This window comes from Etheostoma cragini, chromosome 6 (assembly GCF_013103735.1).
Source record: "Etheostoma cragini isolate CJK2018 chromosome 6, CSU_Ecrag_1.0, whole genome shotgun sequence".
Classification (NCBI taxonomy): Eukaryota; Metazoa; Chordata; class Actinopteri; order Perciformes; family Percidae; genus Etheostoma; species Etheostoma cragini.
The window spans coordinates 8,619,165-8,640,352 of record NC_048412.1 but is presented as its reverse complement, the minus strand read 5'-3'; the positions used below and the strand labels follow the sequence as shown (position 1 = coordinate 8,640,352).

At 42.6% G+C, this 21,188-nt stretch overlaps 1 protein-coding gene across 1 annotated transcript in view; it reads left to right on the top strand.

The window, feature by feature from the left end:
- The window catches only part of znf407 (zinc finger protein 407), a 146,892-nt gene that overhangs the window by 70,658 nt on the left and 55,046 nt on the right, over positions 1-21,188 (top strand). Inside the window, exon 6 of the mRNA XM_034873489.1 lies at positions 17,207-17,373. Within this exon, the coding sequence (XP_034729380.1) occupies positions 17,207-17,373 (167 nt within the window). The remainder of the gene's footprint in view (positions 1-17,206; positions 17,374-21,188) is intronic.

The following is a 21,188-nucleotide window of genomic DNA, read 5'->3' as shown; positions in this document are numbered from 1 at the left end:
TTTATGCACTTGTCATGGGCATATGGTGCAGAATTGTGGGTGGGTGTTTGTGGGTGGGTGGGGGGGGGTTGTTGAAGAAAGCATGTTGGTTTTCTGAAAAGCTGACACACTTTAATGCTTAAATCTCTAACTCAGTGGTCTAACTCATGACAAGTTAAAGCCAGAGACTGTAAAATACATAGCTGTTTTGAAGCCAGTAGTTTGCACTTTGGCCATAAGTGACCAAACAGAGATGGCTGTGGCTCAGTGGTAGAGCGGTTGTCTACTAATTGGAAGGTTAGGAGTTTGAGCCCAGCAGTCCCGTACCATAGGGGTGTGAAAGTGTGTGATTGTTTATCTGATGGGCAGTCTTAAAGCGCTTTGAGTAGTCGTTATGACTAGAAAAGCAATATAAGAACAGTTCATTTACGTTTTGGCAAAGAGTGCGGAGATTGGGAAGATGCCTCGGCTAAGCCAGTGTTGTGTATTATTTAAATGGTTCTGCACAGAAAAGAGAGGCAAAGTCACAGATTCTTAACCAGTTGGCTGAATTCATTTTTGCCGGCAGTTAAGACTTTCATCTGTAGGTACAGCAATACACAGAAAATCGTCAGACTTTACCTTAAGTTATGCAAGCAAGCTAGCTCGCTTGTCAAAAGTTACCGATCAAGACTATTTCATTGTACACAGTGCTATGGTTAGCATTACTCAGCCTTTGTCACGCCCTAAAGCATGCCATGCTCATTGTCAATTTTACAATAAATAGGACCATAATTTACCAAATGATCATCATGTTGTATTGACTTAAAACTAGTGATTAAGACCATGAACTTGTTATGATAATGTTTACTTGGGGAACCAAAATCAAGTGAGGATTAGGGTCATTTTCTCATTGACGTCTATGCAGTGGAACTTTTTTAGGAGGGCAATGGAGTCACCCCACTGCTGGAAATTAAACAGAATTTAGGTTTAAGGCGCTTCCACATTGGTCATGTGAGCTTATGTTACTTTATGGTCATGTTGTTTGGCCAGTGATGTCCCATCGGTACTCGACATATTGTTGCTGGTCACTCTAATATTCAGCTCCTTGTTACAGGTGCAGCGGGGTTCTATCGCCTCCTATTATTACTAATAATAATGTTAGTCAGCAGTCGACAGCCCGTCCCAGAGTTGGAAGCCACTCGTCGCGTCAGAGCAACATAACCTTGACTTGTGGAATAAATCTGCAGCAGCAGTTTGTCTTCTCATAACAGCATCTACCTCATCTCGGTACTGAAGCTCTAACAGTCGCTCCAGCTTTTTAAGTTTTTCTTTCCCTTAGAATGATGTCACCCACTGCTGAAACCCAAGTGACATTACTCAACCAGACAAGAACGGAGAATGTGCACAGTTCACCTTCATATCCATTTCACATCCTGTGGCACAAAACCAGGCAGTTATACAGTGACACAATTGTGCGGCTAACTGTTGACAGTGGTTGGACATTATGCATAGTGGGACTGTGGAAAAACTGGGCTGTTGCCAGCCTGTTTTTCTTTTCTATTGAAACATCAGACTGTCATGGCAGAAATGGATGTTGCCAGGCATCACTAATGAGCCAATTAATCAATGAATTAGCTGAGCAGCGATTAAATTAATGTGAGCTGGACAGGCAAGCAGCAGTCTTGGATATATCCTGGGGAAGGTGATTAACACGCAAGTAGAACAGGCAGCGATCAACCAGGCTACTATTAACTTGGACAACTTCCTCAACTTTTCTCTTTTCTGCTAAATATAGAACTGCTTAATTTGTTTTATATTGTGTAGAACAGAGACATAATATTCTATTTTCCCATGTGGCTACACTGAATTTCTAATATGCATCAGATTCCTGATGCGCAAGAGAGAATGAGATGTTTATTTTCAGTTATTTCTGCCAGTCATTAAGGACCATCTTCTGAAACAAATAGCCCACATAACCGATACGTATACACTGTCATACTATATCTTTCTCATTTCATAAACAATATAACTCACTCCTCTGTCACCACATAAGTTTAAAAGATATTCATGGCCCAAATAAAATAAATTCCACTGAAATTGATGACATCACCTAGTTGGAACAATTTCCTTATTATAAGAAAAGTGTAATAAAAGCGTTACAGCGTTTGCACTCTTACTCATAACTTGTTTTTTCTAATTTAGGATAATTTTGGTAACATCAATGATTGTGAAATTGAACTATTTCTCATTTTACTGGGATTCCCCTAGTGCCACCTCAAGGAAACCTGCTGGTTCTCCACACTCACTGATATTAACCAATTCTTCTCATGGCTTATTGTAAAAATCAGCAGCTGTTGTACAGCAGGCATTTATGTATCCTCTGGTATCTGATGTGCCTGTGCGGGCCGTGTATGTGTATATTTTAGTGCTGGACATCATATAAGGCTGATCCATCATAGGTTAGAACAGGGGCCTCCAAGGAGTCCCCAGCAAAATAAGGAACACTTTCTGTTCACTGCTGTAGAATTCACTGGAAATGACTCCATTTAGAGATTGTGAAAAAAAGAAAAGATAATTGCCCTTTTAGGTGTCACTTCTCCCACCATCATAACTTTATTTACAGCTAAAATCACAATACAATAACTTAACAAACAATGTAAAACTCATCATAGTCATAGCCCCCCCTCCCTCCACACACACACACACACACACACACACACACACACACACAATGCTCGAGCCGAGACATTATAGAAAGGGGTGGGTTTGGGGGAGGGGGGTTCTCCCGTGATTATGTGACATCCTCCGGAAGACCGCTGGAGTTGTTTCCTCCATTACTTAGAAAGGGGAAAAAAAGCGGCCTTTTCACTATTGAGACTGTCACTCTCAATTTGGACTAACGGTAAGCATGCACAAGGCCTCCTGGATATTCCCCCCCACCTGCTCTCACCCCACTCCCACACACCCACGCCATCCCAACGTCCCCTCCCCCTGCAGCGGATCGCCGTGGTGACAGTTTGATTAGATCATCAATCGTGGCCGTTAACAGCGGTTTTCCTGAGCACCTGGACCGGCAGGTCACAGCTGGCTCTGAGCTACCGCTGTCCCCCTGACCCAGAGCTGTGACTTTGTGTTTGTGGAAGTATGCTTGCGGACACACTATTGCACATGCAATCCAGTTGTATGTACTGCATTTATGAACTTTGAAGAGTGTATTTGTGTGTCACATAGTCCTGTGTGTGGCAAACGTGGTATTTGTGGGCCAAGTCGACACATGTCCATGTCTATGTACAATCACAGTTGTGTTTGTGCATTTTTAAGCGTGTGTGGGAGAGCCTACCGATATGTTGGCGGGCCGATATTATCGATCCATATTAGGCATTTCCCGATGTATCGGTATCGGCATTAATAAAAGACGATTAAAAAAAAAAAAAAAATCAGGATCATTTTTAATGACAAATAAATGATTCTGATAAATGAATGTTTAAAAAATAACAACGGATTGTCAACCATGGTATGATCGTTGGCATTGCATAGTTTGTCCACCAGAGGGCACTCTACAACGTCCCTGTGGGCAACACTGATTATTTTTTTATGAAAATGTTTTTGTTAAAAAAACTCTAAATTTCATCTCTTAAGTTTGTATTTTTATACATTTCATTTATAAGAACTTTAATATTTGTTGATGTTCCTCTGTTCTGTTTTGACAATAAAACCAATTAATATCATATTATTTTAGTGAGAACTCATAAATAACTACAAATAAGTAATGTTAGGGAAATCTGTTCATGTTTTGTAACACGTTTCTAGATTTAAAAAAAAAAGTATTGACCGATATATCGGGTTTTAAAATGACCAAATATTCGTGTCTTTATCAGCCTTAAAAATCCTTTATCAGTCGGGCTCTAGTGTGTGGCGTTGAAATGACCCGGGTGCAGTTCCGAGCTTTATTTGAATGTCCACCGCTGTTTCAGTTAAATACAAATGAGAAATGCATTTCCTCAGGGGCCCTTTAGACCTACCTTGTTATTTTCTGATGCTTCTAGTCTGACATGCGGGGTCAAAACACTAATGAATGTTTTAATGCTTTACATAGGTTGTAAGGAACTACTTTCTAGCAAAAGAGGGGGACGACAGGTGAAAAACATAAATGTTTATGCATGCAAAGACACTGCAAGAAGTATACAATTAGAGGATTCGAGTAATACAGTAGAACAGGACACATCTCTATCTGTGCATTCTCTACCCGATACTTTCCACAGTGTACTGGTCTGTGTTTGCAGAACCACAGATACCAGCGTGTAGCAGGCTCTTCATCTGTACCACCACGCACGCACACGCGCACGCACGCACGCACACACACACACACACACACACACACACACACACACTTTACCGAAGCCACAACACTCAACAAACACACACACATACATAAATTCACCTGCTTCCATGCGTTGTCTTCGGCGTCTGTATCAGGTTCCTCGTCGTTCTGGTAAAGCAGTTAAATTTATGGGCTAACAATAATGGGACAAAGTGTGTGTCTCATTGCGATTCCTCAGGTAGTCCATGATTAAATAAACGTCGCCGGTCTTTTCATAAAGCTTGTTTATGGCAGCGTGGCACCATATGCTACTGCTTCCACCCCACCCACCCATCTTTTCCTCTTTTCCTCTCTCTCTCTGTTTAATTCTCTCTCCTTCTCTTTGTCTCTCTCTCGGTTTCTCTCCTTGCTTCATACAGTGCCCTACACCACCTCAACCAGATGCAGGCTAGCCATTATTCTGTGGTGGAGAAGCTAAAGTTGTGAATTAACATATAGAAGCCATTACGGAGTAATGATGATATCCATCCGCGCTGTTCTAAGGTGCTACTTAGTAAATTGTCCACGCTGTAATGGCACAAACAGTAACAATATGATTCTGTTTTATCAACCCTTTGGTCTGTTCCTGTTGTTTCTCTTAAGTAGATTACTTACGTGGGACTTTTGCTAGATTTGTTGCAGCTCTGTGTGGGTCCGCCCTGTTGGTCAGAGCTGAGTCATGAAATGTATTTTAATAATCCAGGCTTCAAAGTGTAGTCATGAATCACTAGAAATGTTTAAGATTGTCCCATTTGTCATATTATTGGATTTTTATTGACTAGCAGACCTCCTGTCACCTTGTCTTGTTGCACTTTTGTTGTGCTGATTGACAAAACACTGCATGATTTTTTTTAATGTATGATCTATCTGCCTTTTACTTAAAACACAATGCTCATTCACATCAAACTCAACAACATACAAACTATTGTGATAAAAGTAATCAAAATAAACACAGTCAGAATGTAAATGCTTGTCTTATATAGCTTAAGACAACTCTGCATGTCAAATGTAGCAGATGATTCAATACGATTTTCAAATACAGAGGGTGAAGACTTTGAAGTTATCATGTCAATTATGTAGAAACTTGCATAGGTGAAACTAGAGCCGGGCAACATATTGATTTTATATTGATATCGTGATATGAGACTAGATATTGTTTTAGATTTTGAATAGTGTCATATGGAATTTGTTGTCCTTTTCCCAGTTTTAAAAGCTGCATTACATTAAAGTGATGTCAGTTTTTCAACACTACAAAATTGTTGCAGTATTGATATCGAGGTACTTGGTCAAAAATCTTGTGATATTTGATGTTCTCTATATCACCCAGCCCTAGGTGAAACCCACATGAATCCTGATGCTCATATGTTGTCTTTCTCTCAAGAGTCCGTGACACTCGGGTCCTCTGTGGTCAGGTACCTTTGACTACACAGACACAGGCGAAGCAGCAAAAGTTGGGACTGGTAATTCATTCTCCAAAGTAGTGTAAAATGTGTGTGTGCGTGTGTGTGTGTCAGTGGATTGGTGGGGGGGAAACAAACAAAAGAGACTACAAAGCAAAGTCAGAAAAGCAATTAAATTCTCCGGCCAGGACAGGGCTGTAAACACGCGGGATTGTTCACTATATTGTCTGGTTTGGCTCCTGGAGCTGCGTCGTGGTAGAGGGCCGGACACAGAGAGACGGAGTTGTGTTTTATGGACTTTTGTTACGATTATTAATGGCCATTTCACATTAACCTCATCGTGCTAATATGCTCGACAATGGCCCAAATCACCTGAGCGATGAGGACGATGAAGGCGGCCCTGCCCCCCCTCCCCATCCAGCCAACAGTGCAGCAGTTACCTTACTATCCCCCCTACCCAATGACTAAGATTAATGAAACCTCCGCCGTTTTTAATTAGCACGGCCGCAGTCATCAATTACGTCTGCCCCACCCCAAATACAAATATTGTTATATTTGGGGGAAAAAATCTTGATTTATTTCATTGTGGTGGCCAAAGGAGTGAGATGAATGGCCTCCCATCATGGTCATTTGCAGGGATGAGGAGGAGGAGAAGGGAGAGTGGGGTAGGTTGGGTAATAAGATCAGTAGGACGGGAGAGGGGGGGTGAGGGGGGGTGAGGGGGTGGGGAGTTGCGCATGCAGTACATTAAAGGACATGGACAGGGCCAGCTAGGGATAGCCAACTGTACAGGGACAGGCCAGTCTGGGTCTCAGTCTCCCTGTGCAGGGATCTGACTCCAACTGGCCAGGAACTTAATTAGACTTTTCTTGAGCTGACCCATGAGCTGCACTGATACAGGTTTCTCCAGACAATATTATTAGCTGAAGATTGTATATTTCAACTACCGGTCAAAATACTACTTACTCATGCCACTTTTTTTCTATTTTTTTTAAAGATTATTTTTTTGGCATTTTAGGCGTTAAATGGACAGGACAGCTGAAGTTGTGAAAGGGGAGAGAGAGGGGGAGTGACATGCAGCAAAGGGCCGCAGGCTGGATTCAAACCCGGGCCGGCTGCGTCGAGTAGTAAACCTCTATACATGGGCACCCGCTCTACCAACTGGGCTATCTGGGTGCCCATGCCACTTGTTATTGGTCTCCTACAAAACATTTGCAAGAACAAGTGCATCGCCTTTCTTTATTTGATTTTCCCTCTTCAACAGACTAACCTATAATAAACCATTATTAAACCATCAGATGCACTTTGTTGTAGAAAATGGAAAACATTATGCCAATTGGTCAAATATTCTTCTCAATTGTTATCACAGTGGATTTCTGCATAGTGATATGCAAATTGCTTTAGCTGCAGCGCCACCTTTTACAGTGAAAAAGAGTCTATACATAATGTGACTGCATGTTGCAGATAAGTCCTATATGACAGCTGCAATGGTCACCCAGCACATACATGTTATGTTACTTTACTCTGTTACTTTCTGGAGGCCCTCCAGCTTTTATTTATTTTATTTTTGCTTGTTGCTTGTAGATCTTTTGCATGATATTTCTTCTACAAGTTTTTTATTAAGTTCCAACGCTGATTTTACCCCTTTTTTTAAAAACACTCATATTGCTCTTTCTTCACATTTTGCCAATTGCTTTTTTCCTGGCAGCATTTACCCTGTTCTGGCTTTGCTGCTATATTAGTCAACCGTTTTTTTAAAAATCAGATTGTAACTTTTTTTATTTTTTTTCTGATGTCATTGTATTGAATGTGTGTATTTGTTAGCATTAAAAGTCCCAAAGGGGCATCTCTTGTTGCTGTTATTGTTACTGTTACTTGAACACAAAGAAGTAGTGTGTCAGTTCATAAAGCCAACATTTCACTCCTGTCAGTATTGTGCCGTGCTGTTTACAGCAGCATTGGCAGGCAGGATGGGGTAGCCGGGCCAATCTCTGCCACGGACAGAACACCCTTCCTGGGAGCTTATGCACTAAGCAAGGGCTCAGGATAGATGTTGAAAATAAGACTTAACATTAGCAAAGTACATGCCACAACTTAATGTGCTGTGCCAGATGCTTCTTTCATTACTGCTTTTCTAGATTTATCTGTTCGTGAATGCAAACTGGACTCATTGTTCTGAGATGATATTATATGATAATATATGATATGACACAGAGAGAAAGAAAAACACAGATGCAGTATTTGCATTGTATCTCAGGCTTTTTCACACGTTTCTTTCTGTTCTTTAAGGATTTCATGTCTCTGCTGGATCTTGTTCAAGCCAAGTCTAGACTTGCTTTCCTTATATTAGCATTATTATATAAATTGAGTTATGAAGAAAAATAAACTTGTCTCTAAATCACTTATTCAAAAGAAGAAAAGAAAAAAACTATAATAGCAGACTTGTTCATAAATGATTAGCCTTTGTGCAGCTTCTTTCTGCAGTTCTTCAAATTTGCTAATATCTGACTGGCGGTGTCGTAATAATAATAATGCAAGTACGCTGCTCTATGACTTGAAGATGTGCACGGCTCCTTTCTGTGGTTTGGGAGATTGGGTGTTTGCGCTGCGGTGAGCCACCAGTAATTTCACTTGTGCTGGACACACACATACACATAAGCACTCTCTCTCTCTCTCTCACTCTCACTCTCACACTCACACACTCACACACACACACACAGTTTTATACCCTTACTGCCACGGCAATCGCCTGCCCACTGACTCCAGAGAGAAGGGTGGGAAACATCTTGAATATTTTATGAAGCTTGAGAACCCTACCTCTGTCTTCCCCATCCAGCAAACCACCGCCGCTATGTCCAGCAGAACACACACACACACACACACACACACACACACACACACACACACACACACACACACACACACACACACACACACACACACACACAAACACACACACCAGCAGAAAACAGAAATAATGTTTTAAATGCAATCATTGTCAGGCCCAAACAATGTCATTTATCAAGGGAGCATTTGTGACTGTATAATAAGTTTCACATTATTAATACAATTTTTCATCCTCTGTCAAGCCTATCTGATTTATGGCACGCGTATGATCTAAGGTGATCATTGAATTACAATTCCAGTAATAAGAGAGAGAATGGACCTGGTCTTTTACTTCTGCCCAGTGGAGCGCGCGCATACACACACACACACACACACACACACACACACACACACACAGTTCTGGATAAACAGCCCCCAGTTGCAACATTCGGCAAGCACACACAACATACAATAACAGTCCCAACCAGCCTATCTGTGGTCTAACTTTTACCGGAGATGCCACGGAGCAAATTTGCTAAATATTTGTATAAAACCAATATGCCTGCTTCCTAATTTCAGTGAGAGGAAGGGGAGGGAAAAAAACAAATGAACCTCGGCCCCTGTTAATTAGATAAGGGACAAAGCTCATTATTTTAAAATGATATTGAGGCCGAGAGAGTAAATATGAGTGGCCTGTTAGGGGCTCGGTAATGGGACGGGAATGCGCGTCGTTACAGGGCCGAATGATTTACAGCTAGATGCTCTCTGATGTATAGACTGTACCTTTTATTAAGTGGCTGTCGTTACGGTCACTGGCTCAGTCATTTCCCTTTATGTCTAATCAAAATCCATATCCAGACACCCTACTATCCAGACTCAGCCGCTCCAGATGGGAAAAGAAATTACGGGAATGTCGGCGTTCCCCTTCCCACGGCCCCCTTCTCTAACCCCCTCACATACAGGAAAAGCTCCCAGGGATGCTTGTGATGCAGATATTATAATCCAACAGCAACAACAAATAAACAAATAGAAATGTGCAATTCTTTTGAGGTAATTAGATAACAAAGACAGACTCCCGTCATAACGTGTGGATCCAGTTTGAACAAGTATTTGCACTATTAGCAGTCTTGCTCTTCCTTTATCAGATTAGCTTGTTGTTGAGGGCCCGGTGATCGGCGTCATACATCATCCTGTTTGATATCCGTTTCAAGCGAATTTGGGGAAGCTGCTAATTGGATTGCGGCGAGTCTAGCCCCGGTTAAAGATGGTAAACAGCAGAGCAGACTTGTCCCCCAACTCTGAGCCCCAGAGGCTTCGAAAACGCCAGCTCCCCTCATGATCGCCACAATTTATGAGACATTTTCTCTGTATTCTTAAAAGATAATTAGGTTTATCTCCCATTTCTTTTCCCTCTCAACCCCCCTTTCTTTCCCTTTTGTGTACCTGAGAGCACACAATCGCAGCATAAAAACATAAATATTTCTGCAGCACAGCAGCACTGGCAGGTGAGCCTAATGAAATTCTAGGAGTGTAATTTGATTTACGAGGTGCTAATGCGGCCTGATATTAGAGAGAAAAAGCTCTGATATGGCTGCCTTGTGCTGTATTTAAGGCCTATCAGAAGCCTGATAAAGAGCATCCTGTCCTCAGCACTGCGGCTGAGTTATTGTTGCAGATATTCATATTGATAGTAATTCTTCCCGACGCAATTTAGTGCCGGCAATATATAAATATGGAGATAATAGTTAATTTTGGTGGCTGCTCAGATTGCAATGCTTTAAATTTATGACTTCAAGACAAAAAACTTTGAGCTGTGAAGCATCTGGACACTTTTTAAAGTGCTGTTTAAAGGATGGTCGGGGGTGGGGGTCCCATGTCCCACAAATCAGATTTCTAGTACTTTTCAGCCACTGCTAATTTCAGCACCAAGCTTTTTGGAGCTCTTGATTTGCAGTTTTTCAGTCGAAACATTTTGATTTAGAGTCTGAAATGCTTAAAACCTATTAAGCTTTTAAATTCTGAGTCTGCTGGAAGCACAACATCAAACCAGTCTGTGTATACACTCGGAGAAAGAGATCATTTTAGGGTGTTTGGTTCAGAATCATGTTTCATTCTCTTGCAAAAAAATGACCTCTTGTAATTTAACGTTGCGTGTGTGGGTTTCTAAGTGAGTTGGGGACTACTGAGCTATGGTTCATAATAAAAACAGGCAATAACAGGGCCACCACAGAGGGACCTGGCCTTTGTGCCTCCCTGCTCCCCCTCACTCCCCTCTGCCCTCCACGCCACCTCCTCCTCCTCACGGCCTCTCCCCCACCCCCTAAGTTATGGGCTGAATAACAGCGCAACAATATTAAGATAACATTTCCTGATTGTTTGTCAGGCAGGAGGCTCCTTCACCCCGCTTCCATCACGTCCACCGTGTTCATTAAATTGACAATTTGTATTTGCCCTACAGCGGGATAAATAGCAGCTTATCTGATGGGCCTGGTCTTTTATTATTTATTTCATTATCTTTTTTTTCTTTTTTCTTTTCTTGTTTTCCTCCCTCCTCCCCCTCTCTCTCCCGGGATTGAAGGTAAACATAAATCAGCAGCAGCATCTCTGTTGCGTGCTGTTGTTTATATTGCGGTCATATGCAGCAGCGGCCCTCTCAGAGGAGGTTCATCTACAATACTCTGCAGACACATGTGGCCTCTTCACGGAGGTTTTAGTTGTTGTTTTCTGTGACATGCTGTTTGCATGCCCCTGCAGGGCTCAGTATGCTTTAACTCCATAGATATTTCACTTTAAAATGCCCTGCTGTTGGGATAATTCTTGAACTGAGAGATTCTGCTCTTTTTCCTACAGCAAAGTTTGCTCAGTTGTTGTATCAGCTGCAGCAGGCCAGAGATGGTTGTCTTGTGTTCACTTGAATGTTAAACTAGCACCATCCAAGATTCTGATTTGTGTACCCGCAGACCACATTGTCTGCAGCACTTTCTAAAGCTTTTCTCCTGAGCGCCGTGAGCGAGGATCTTGCCCGGTTCAATATCTTAGCCCGGGATCAAGCCTGTTGTTGGTCGACATAGTGCAGGCAAACGGAAGAATAACGAAGCCAGCGTTCTTACTTAGGAAACACTTGTCCCAGAAATTAAATCTTTTCCTCATTTTTTACCCAACAACCCCCCTCTAATCAGGTTTAAATTGACTGCCATTGAAGGAAGAGTCTCTCCTCAGACACATGTATAGGTCCGAACCCAGTCAGACACCATTTAAGGCTTACTCAGTCTTCCTCCCAATATCTTGGAGAGCTCAAGGCCAAATGATTTAATCTTCATTCAGCTAATTTAGTCTGGATTTAAGCTGCCGGGTTGTCGAAGTGCAGAGTGATGGAGTCTGAAAACAGGATGAGAGGGGAAAAGGGAGAGGAGGGAAAAAAACGGAAGGAAGGAGGCAGGGGAAACAGAGAGCGAGAGAGATAAAGATAGAGCGATGGAGGGAGAAATAGAGGGATGAGGGAGGGAGGGAGGGGGGGCTGAAGATGATGATCCATCCTGACCCTAGTGAATGCTGTCATGTTCCTCCCTCTAGGTAATCTCTCTCACTCACTCGCTATTTTGCATGTGAAAATGCTCTCCTGACAGTTGCATATCTGATAAATTTTCTCCCTTTTCCACCCCCCCCCCCCCCCTCCTTCCCTTCACCAAATAAACAACAGTCTTCACTTTGAAGTTGTCTGTTTGTGTCAGTTTGGCTTGAGGCGAGAGTCGGCCTCTCTCTCTCTCTCTCTCTCTCTCTCTCTCTCTCTCTGTCTTTGTGTTGCAGTGTGAGAGCGGCTTATTTCCTCTCACCAACTGCCCAACGCAACATGAGAAAACCAGGGTAGGAAGCCTAAGACATTCAAAAAGGCCAGCACAATCACATTAAAACAAATCCAATCAATTAATGAAACATGCTGACTGATTAGTGTGATGCTCCACAGCAGTCAGGAGAAAAAGGGGTGTCAGTTCAGCCCTAAGCTACGACAACATCAGTGATGGTGGTCAGAGGAATCCTGTGAATCCTTTTTCACCTATTTTTGCTCTTTATCATACAAAACTGGCATCTTTTTAACTCACTGTTTTGTTTCAGAACACATGGTTACAGTTTACACTCAACACCCACTCTGCAAGTTCTCCCTCAATGAGCCCCACCTCCCCACTTGGGGGCGATAGTGAGTGTGTGTGGTAATGAGTCAGGTCTTTTTTTCCCCCCAACCCGTTAGAGGTACAGGAACTGCTGCTGAGGGATTTATATCACAATTAAAGCCAGTGTGGCCTGTGATGTTCTGACAGTAGCCCTGTATGCCTGAACTGATGACAGGATCACACCACACTATAGATATGGTAATGAGTGACACTATAGACACTGTAGCATGCAGCTTTCTGAACGCACAGGCAAGAGGCCCACCTGGGTCTGGGGTGTCAATCATGGCGCATTGCTTCGTGATCAGAAGGGGAAAGAAAGGGCAGAGACGGAGAGATGCAGGAGAAAGAAAAGCAGAGATATAATGACTGGAAGCAGAACTTATTTCCACTGTGGCCTCCACTAATCAAAATATTATACATGATTAGAAACTATAAAAGGTATCTCCTTCTTTTTTTTGCTGTCTGTTTTGTATATTTTGGTTTTTTGCTTTAATATTTAAAACCGTTATTTTTGCACTGTGGTGTGGTCTTTCCAGTGTGTAGTAATTTCTCACTCAATTTCTCTCACTGTTCATTTACATTTTAGACCTGAAAAGCTTTGAGCATTAAAAAAAAAACTCTAATGTGTACGTGAATACAACAGGTACTCACACATTGCAAAGTTTCAACTCAACACAACTTCCTCCTCAGGAAAATGCCCAATATGAAGGAAATAAGAGATCTGTGTCATAAAATTGGGTAATCACAGCATCTCAAAGTCATACTTCATGTTAATGTATAGTTCATTTCTCATTTAATCAATATGTCAGCTGTCATTTAGTCATATTTATTATATATTTATCTTTCACATCGTGCCTGAGGAAGACCTGCGTCAAGTCAAAACAATGGTGCCAGTGTGCAAATGTCGTTTCTTTTCCCAGGATCTCTCTCACTGAAATTCTGTGGACTCGCATGAAACTATTCCAGCTAGGAATGCACAATATTATATCACGATATATTTTTAAATATATGTAAAATTACAAAAGTTACTGAAAAACTCCTCTAAATAGATTAAATCGATGTGTGCTTTGTTGCGGCTGCATTCTGGTTTTGTTCCGCCCTCGCCACGTGCCATACCACACCAGGAGCGTCTTGCCTGTCCGACTCTGAGATTTTATTGTCTCTGCAAGTATCTACTTGTAGAGACAGTATGTAGATACACTCTACAAGTGTATCTACTAGGATCTGGGATGTTGTTTTATGTTTTTCCACCTCCAAGTTGACTAGATGAATCTCTTGCCGTCCATGGTGTTGTAGAAGAGACATAAACAATTTTTGGGGGTGGGGGGGGTTTGGTAATTTGACCGGCCTCTCTCACCGTTTCACTACCTGTCCGGCTGTACGATCGCCCCTCTGCTTGTAGACCTGCCGCGTATCTTTAGCGGAGCAGAAAGCCAATTCACGTATGATTCTGGGACAAGCCATGAAGCAGGTGGTAGAATATTAAGCATTAACTTGAATGGCTGCCGTTGCTCTCAGGGCCTGTGGTGGCTTGTAGAAAATAGAGGCCACTTTCTAGTTCCAACCTAGCTGGCCTACATTATCAGCTAGTTGACTGCTGACCGCCAAGCCTTTATGCCACCAGCCCAGAACACCGCTGTGAAGAGCAGTGCACTGGCTACCACAGATTGATAGAAGATCATCTCCAGAAGCCTGTTGCACAACCCTGAAGAAGGGAGTTTCCTCAGAAAGAACAGTCTGCTCTGTCTCTTCCTGAAGAGGGCATGAGTGTTGTCAGTCCAGGCTAGTTTGTTATTGATTTGGACCCTAAGGTACTTGGATGAGTCCACCCTCTTCACTTCTTTTCTCTGGATGACAGCTAGGACAGGGGGGGCGTCCTGTTCCTCTGGTCGTCCATCACAATCTCTTTGGTTTTGCTAGTGAGCTCAAGGTGTGATGATCATTCAGCTGTAAAAATAGTGAAGACACCATGTTTCACACTGGAAAGTATTCACTGGAATCATATCATCATGTCAGATAATGATAACTTCCATTTTGCCAAAAAATACACTTCATACCTTTTATTTGATTCCTTCGAAGTCTGCACTACATACTGCAACTTGACTGGTTGGCAGAGGCATAACAATATAAATAGTGACACAACAACTGATGATACTGTATGTTTAAAGAATGTTTAACTATGAAATCAAATCAATTAAATTGTTTAGGAGCGTGGCACACTTTTCTACATATGTACATTTGAATACTTTAAAAATAGAGAGGTTTTAGAACTTTCTCATGCTGTGTTGAACCTGAAACAGATTGCTTTGACAACATTTCTGAATTAATTGTGGTTGTTTGTGGTTTCAAATTCAATGTCGTCCGATATCTTGAATTGGCAGACCTCTCTTTCTCTCAAGCGCTCTCTCTCTCTCTCTCTCTCTTTCCCTCTATCTGTATCACCCTCTCCCTCCTACCTTTGGTGTGTTTTGCATGGTGCCCGTCTGTTTAGAGGCAGTATGCATATGTATGGGCGAGACGGTGGATCGTGACGGGATCTGACATGCAGGGACAAGATCAAAGCGCTCCATCTGATCCCATAAAAACAGACGCAAACCCTCCTCTCATCCTTACAAAACCCCCACTGATAGTCAACACCGCCAGCCCTGACTCCTCCATCTTCTCTCCTCTCATCCTGCCTTCGTTTTTCTCTCACGTTTTCCCCTCCATCCCAGCATGCAGCATACCCACGTCAAGGCCTGCCTGCCTGCCAGACTTTGCGATTACGCCCTGTGATAAACAATGGCCCGTTTAGCTCATAAAGCAGGAGTGTTGTGCATAATGCTTACAATAAAAGATAGCATCTCTTCACTCATCTTATTTACCTCTCCCACGGTGGCACGGGCGGCGGGCTGTTCTATAAATACCACAGGGAGGGAGCAAAGGGAAGGAAATACAGATGCAGACATACATCTGTTGGTCAAATAAAGTCTCCGCCAGGTCAGTGGATGAAAAGGAGAGGAAAACAGGACTGTTTAAATTTGCATTTGAGCTTAGAGCCAGGTGATAAAGGCGCCATTTTGAAGCTGCTCCATTCTTCCTGGTAAGTGAGCTTAAAATGTCCTCTCAACTGGCGTAGAATGACATCCATATCACGTTTAGATTCATCTTTATGGAACATATAGATTGATATGGAAGCCAGAACCCATTTTCCTCTCTTTCTCTTCCTCTCCCCATCTTTAATTCCCTCCTTTCTCCTCTCTTTTCCCTCCCTCCTTCTTGTTCTCCTTTGCCCCCCTTCTTCCAGTAAGGAAGATGTATGAGTTTGAATTATTGATTCAGACACATGCTACATGCTGCTTGGAGTCATTATTTGTTCAGGTGAGTGTCATGCTGCTCGCTATGAAACAGATACCACGGGGATTAAGCGACACAATCAGGACTTAAAGACAGCCGCCCTCCCTAAAATAACATGGCCCTCGCTGCAAGACAAATGCTCCCCAAAACCTGACTTCATTTGTTTATGAGTCACACATTAGTCATCCTGTGCCTAAATTACAGAGCGGGGGTAAAGATTAATTTGAGCACAGTCTTTCTCTATTGTTTTTACGTCTGTGTGTATCTAATAACACAGTAGATGAATGTACTGTAGGTGCAACAATCCTACACATTGTAAAAATAAACTTCCAAACACACAGCTTTTGTTGGGTGTTAGGTGTCTGTATGAAGAAAAGACAGATGTCCAGAACAAAGAAAGAACACCATGCATATAAAATAATCACATTTTTGGTTTTTCTTTAGAGAGGCTTTTGGCAATATTTAACAGAACGACACCACACACGATGCATCAGGCTTTTGCATTTTGTTGGATTGATACTGACTATCCAAAGCTGAGCTGAGGTTGATTGTTTGAGCAGAGGTTGGAAGGACGTGTCTGTGGAGAAATTAAGATGGAGGGAAGCTCTGATACAAGGGCCTTAAGAGAGAAGCGGGAGGTAAAATTTTGCTAACCGCTCGTTTAGACCTGGCTAAGTGGTCAGGGACACTGGACAGGTGAACTCTATTCTCACCACTGGCCCTGCGGGGGGAGGGGGGGTTAACAGAATTTCTCTAGTCCTCCGGGCCCTGGTGCAAAGCAGAGAATAAATGGTGGAGGTGGCAGGCCAGGACAGAAAAATCAATGCCTGCTTATACAGACATGACACACCAGCAGCCAATTGCACTGTGTGTGTGTGTGCGCGTGTGTGTGTGTGCGCGTGTGTGTGTGTGTGTGTGTGTGTGTGTGTGTGTGTGTGTGTGTGAAAGAGAGAGAGAGAGAGAAAGAGAGTGGGCGTAGATGTACAGCAAGCAGTCACACAGCCCTGTGTTCTGTGGCTGTGAGTGTGATTACCCAGAAACCCCTATTTCCGCCCTTACAGGGTAGATTGTCGAGCATTTTACTTCAGCTTTGGGATCAGTAAATAACTCTTCTTTTTTTTCCCTCATTCCCCTCTGCCTCTCTTCTTCTGCAGGAAGTTTGAGTGTGAGTTGTGCGAGCGCTCTTTCAGTGAAAAATGGGCTCTGAACAACCACATGAAACTGCACAGTGGGGAGAAACCATATAAGTGTGCCTGGCCGTCCTGCCACTACGCCTTCCTCAACCTGTCAGCCATGAAGGACCACTACAGGACACACACAGGTGAGAGACAATGAGAGCCAGGATCTCCAGCGTGAGCCATTACTGCTGTACTTCAAACACATTTACTGACACTCTAAACTGCAAAATTCATGAGATTTGCTTTTTACAGGCAAATAGTTTTTCTATGAGTTTGAGACAAAAGGTCATTTCTCAAAACACACTATACTTGGATCACACAAAATGTACTTCATTCTTCTATAGCTCTAGACTATTTAACAAAATGTAGTTTATGTGTGAAAATCTCACATTAATTATGAATCTTCACAGCTTTGTTTGGAGAAAAAAACATACACACATTTTTGGCCAGTAACAGCCACGGCTTGTCCATCTGTACTGATTTTCAACATCAAGAGAAAGTGGAGAGCTAGTTCTTGGCGCCCTTGCAGACACTTTTGTCAGATGGGTAAACCCTTCCCTTCCCGTCATTATCTGATCTTATATCAGCCAATTATGTTATGAAAGAGACACTTGGTAGCCAAAGAGAGAAGGGGAAGGATTTCATGTTTGTTTTTGTTTTCTGCCGTCCTCCAGACTTAAAGGGTTTGCATGATGAGGGAATTGAGGTAGTGTGTGTTCCCGAAATCCCGAAATCCATCTGGTCACCAAGTGTGTCTGCCTCAAACCCATCTGGTCACCAAGTGTGTGTTCGTCAAATCAATCTGATTCTCAAGAGGGTTTTTCCACACAAGCTCCACTAGTTGTTCCTCTATAAAAAAAAAGGAAAAATCTAAAACAAAAGAGCTGGATTAGAGGATAAACTCGATGAAACAAAAACATGACATTTTGTATTCATATTAGTGGGTGTTTTCGTTGTTTATATTTGCAGTGTTTTTTCTTTCAGATTCCATCATGTCCATTCATTTCTGTGCGCCGAGTACAGTACACTGGGAGACTGTACTGAGTCGTGCTTTTTTTACTGACTAAAAGCTTTGGATAGACAGATGGTGCGGTGGGAGGATACTGTCTTGAATAATAGCCCCTCGATAAAAACCCAAGTCAGGCTCTCTGGAAAAGTGTCTTTAAGCTGCAGCCCAGCAGTTTCCCCTCGGCCTCAGTAATGTCCCACACACGGCTCCTTGATGCCCTTTTAAGTCAATGACAGAAGCAGCAGCAGCCAGTGGCCTGACAGCCTGACTGAGCGCTTGCAGGAGAGCCCTCCATCCGTCACGGGTGCCTGCTGTGTGTGTTTGTGTGTGTGTGTGTGTGTGTGTGTGTGTGTGAATTGCTGGATGTTATTTTAAATGTGTTTTAACAGTGATGTAACGTCAAGGCGCCTCTGACATAATTAGACGTTTTATTTTCATTTGTTTCCAGCCCTCATCATTCCCCATCAGGCAGCTGGCGTCACACTGTCACCTAGCTGTCACCTGGAGAGGCGTAGGGGGTGTGTGTGTGTGTGTGTGTGTGTGTGTGTGTGTGTGTGTGTGTCTGTGTGTGTGTGTGTGTGTGTGTCTGTCTATGTGTGTCTGTGTGTGTGTGGCAGGAGGAAACAGACTTAAAGAGTGAGTGAAGTGATTGAGATGGAAACAGGAAAGTGACGACATAAAAGAGCTTAAAAGATCAAGGGCATATGAACATATGAAAATAGGAGAATTAAGATTGAACCTGAAACAACCTCATTTTAGTGAGCAACAAGACCTGACTTGATTTGCAACACCAAAAAAAGGATAACACAATTTGCTCTACTGTGACCCCAGACACTCCTTTGCCAGTTGTAATTGCTGCTGGGTCGGACGGTTAGCTACAGCTTTACAATCATTGCAATCGCATTCCAGCAGCCAACCTGACACACTGAAATATTATCTGCATGTGTGTGATCTGTTTAAAGGTTATAAATCGGCTCCTTCACGGCACTTAGATGCAATACTAATACAATACGTAGGATATTTTAAACTTGAGCTAATCTTTCCTGGGAACAGAGCAGTCCGTAATGGATAGGGGGGTGTATGCATTTGTGTGTTTGTGTGTGTGTGTGTGTGTGTGTGTGTGTGTGTGTGTTTTATGTAAATGCTAACAGTACGATGACTAAATGTGGAGTTTACTGGCGCTGAGTGTAATGATACGCGCATCAAGCTCATAATTCACTTGGTGAAAAAAACTTAAAAGTACTATCCCTTCACCAAGAACTTCATAGTGGCAAGTTTTAAATGAGTTGGTCTTCGTCAAGTGTGTGTACTTGCTTTATAATCCCTCTAAACAACATTTCTTATCCTGTGTTATGTTACCGTGTATGTTGCAACCAACTGCATATTTAAAGCTGGAGTTCAGAACCTTTGTCTCCCCTCTCTGGCAGGGAGAGTAATTTTGCAAACACTTTCAACGTGCTTAAAGCGATGGTTCGGAGTAATTTCACCCAAGGGTCCTTTGCACCACAAACTCAAGCCATAAAACCCACAGAAGCTTTTTTCACCTGTGTCAAACAGTGGGCGAGTTAGCATTTTCAGCTGGTTAGCTTAGTGCAGGCACTAATGGAACCAAGTGTGTATCTCGTAAATTACCCCACTAAAAACATCCAAAATGATACCAAGCTTCTACGGTAGTACACATAGGTTATGTACTCATAAAACGATGGATTTTGAAGTTTGTAAGTACACCAGGAGTTTATTTAAATAACACTTACCTGCTGGCTTCTGCTCTCTGCTGCTAGCACTACCGGCAGTAAGACGAGTGCTTAGGGACGTCTACAAATTACAACACCGAAAAGAGATACAACAAAACTATTTATTAATTTAATTTAATAATTTTAGTGTCTTCAAACTTATTTCAGTTATAACTTGTCTCCTGCTAGTTGTACAGCAGCACTTACTTTAAAAAAATAAGTGAAATTAATGAGAATTTAGGGGGGGAATTATTTTCAGGCTTAAACCTCTGCATAATTAAGGGCGTTCCACTTTAAGTAACAGGTAGGCTGCCGTCACAGGAGGCGAGCATAGACTGTAGGCTTTATTCAGTCCACCTCAGCTCCATCCACGCTCCATCCACGCTCCACCTCTTTGCCAACTTTTTAATTAGCTGACGTCAGGCACTGCCTCTGGGGCGACGGCCTGGGACACCTGGAGCCACCCACTTTGAGCTTCAGTTTGACTCTTCAGAAACCTATGGGTGACTTCACAGGGGCTACATCTGTATTTTATACATTCAGTGGAAGCACGCTGTAAAAAAACTATACTGTGTATCGGCATCTTTCCGGTGCTCCAGCCCGCAAATGTCGCCACAGAAACTCGACACCACAACTCCGGCACACTGAGAAATACAGAGAGCTTTCCTTGACAGTGATACTCTTAATCAGCATTGTACAAACTTGTTTGGCAAAGGCTTAAATGTAACAGACGTTCATTCATATGTAAAAGTTCCACACTCTAGTTTAAAGAGCCTTTTACAGGGTTGACTTTTTAATACGATTTATCATGAAACAATTAAAAGTCAACCGGGGAATGGCATTTTCAGTAAGTAATGGAGCAAACGTTACCTAGCTACAGCTGTTGAAATGTGATAGCAACAGTTGGGGGAGTGGGGAGAATAGTGTTGTTTTCGAGGGATTTTTGAAACCCATTGTTTCAAAATTGCCAAATAAATAGCAGTCAAATAACTAAGACAGAAAATGCCAAATTTGACCGTCCTGTGGATAGAGTGGCTGGTTGTGACATGCAGAACCCCCCTCCCCAAGAAAAGGAAAAAAAGTTACCACCTCCACTTTCCTTCTCCTGCCTTCTAACCGGATTCATTGTTCCTCTCTGATTTGTGTGTTTTTTATGTTAATCACTCCCTCCTCACACACCAGTCGTGTCTGTGGGGGTGTGTGTGGGGGGGGGGGG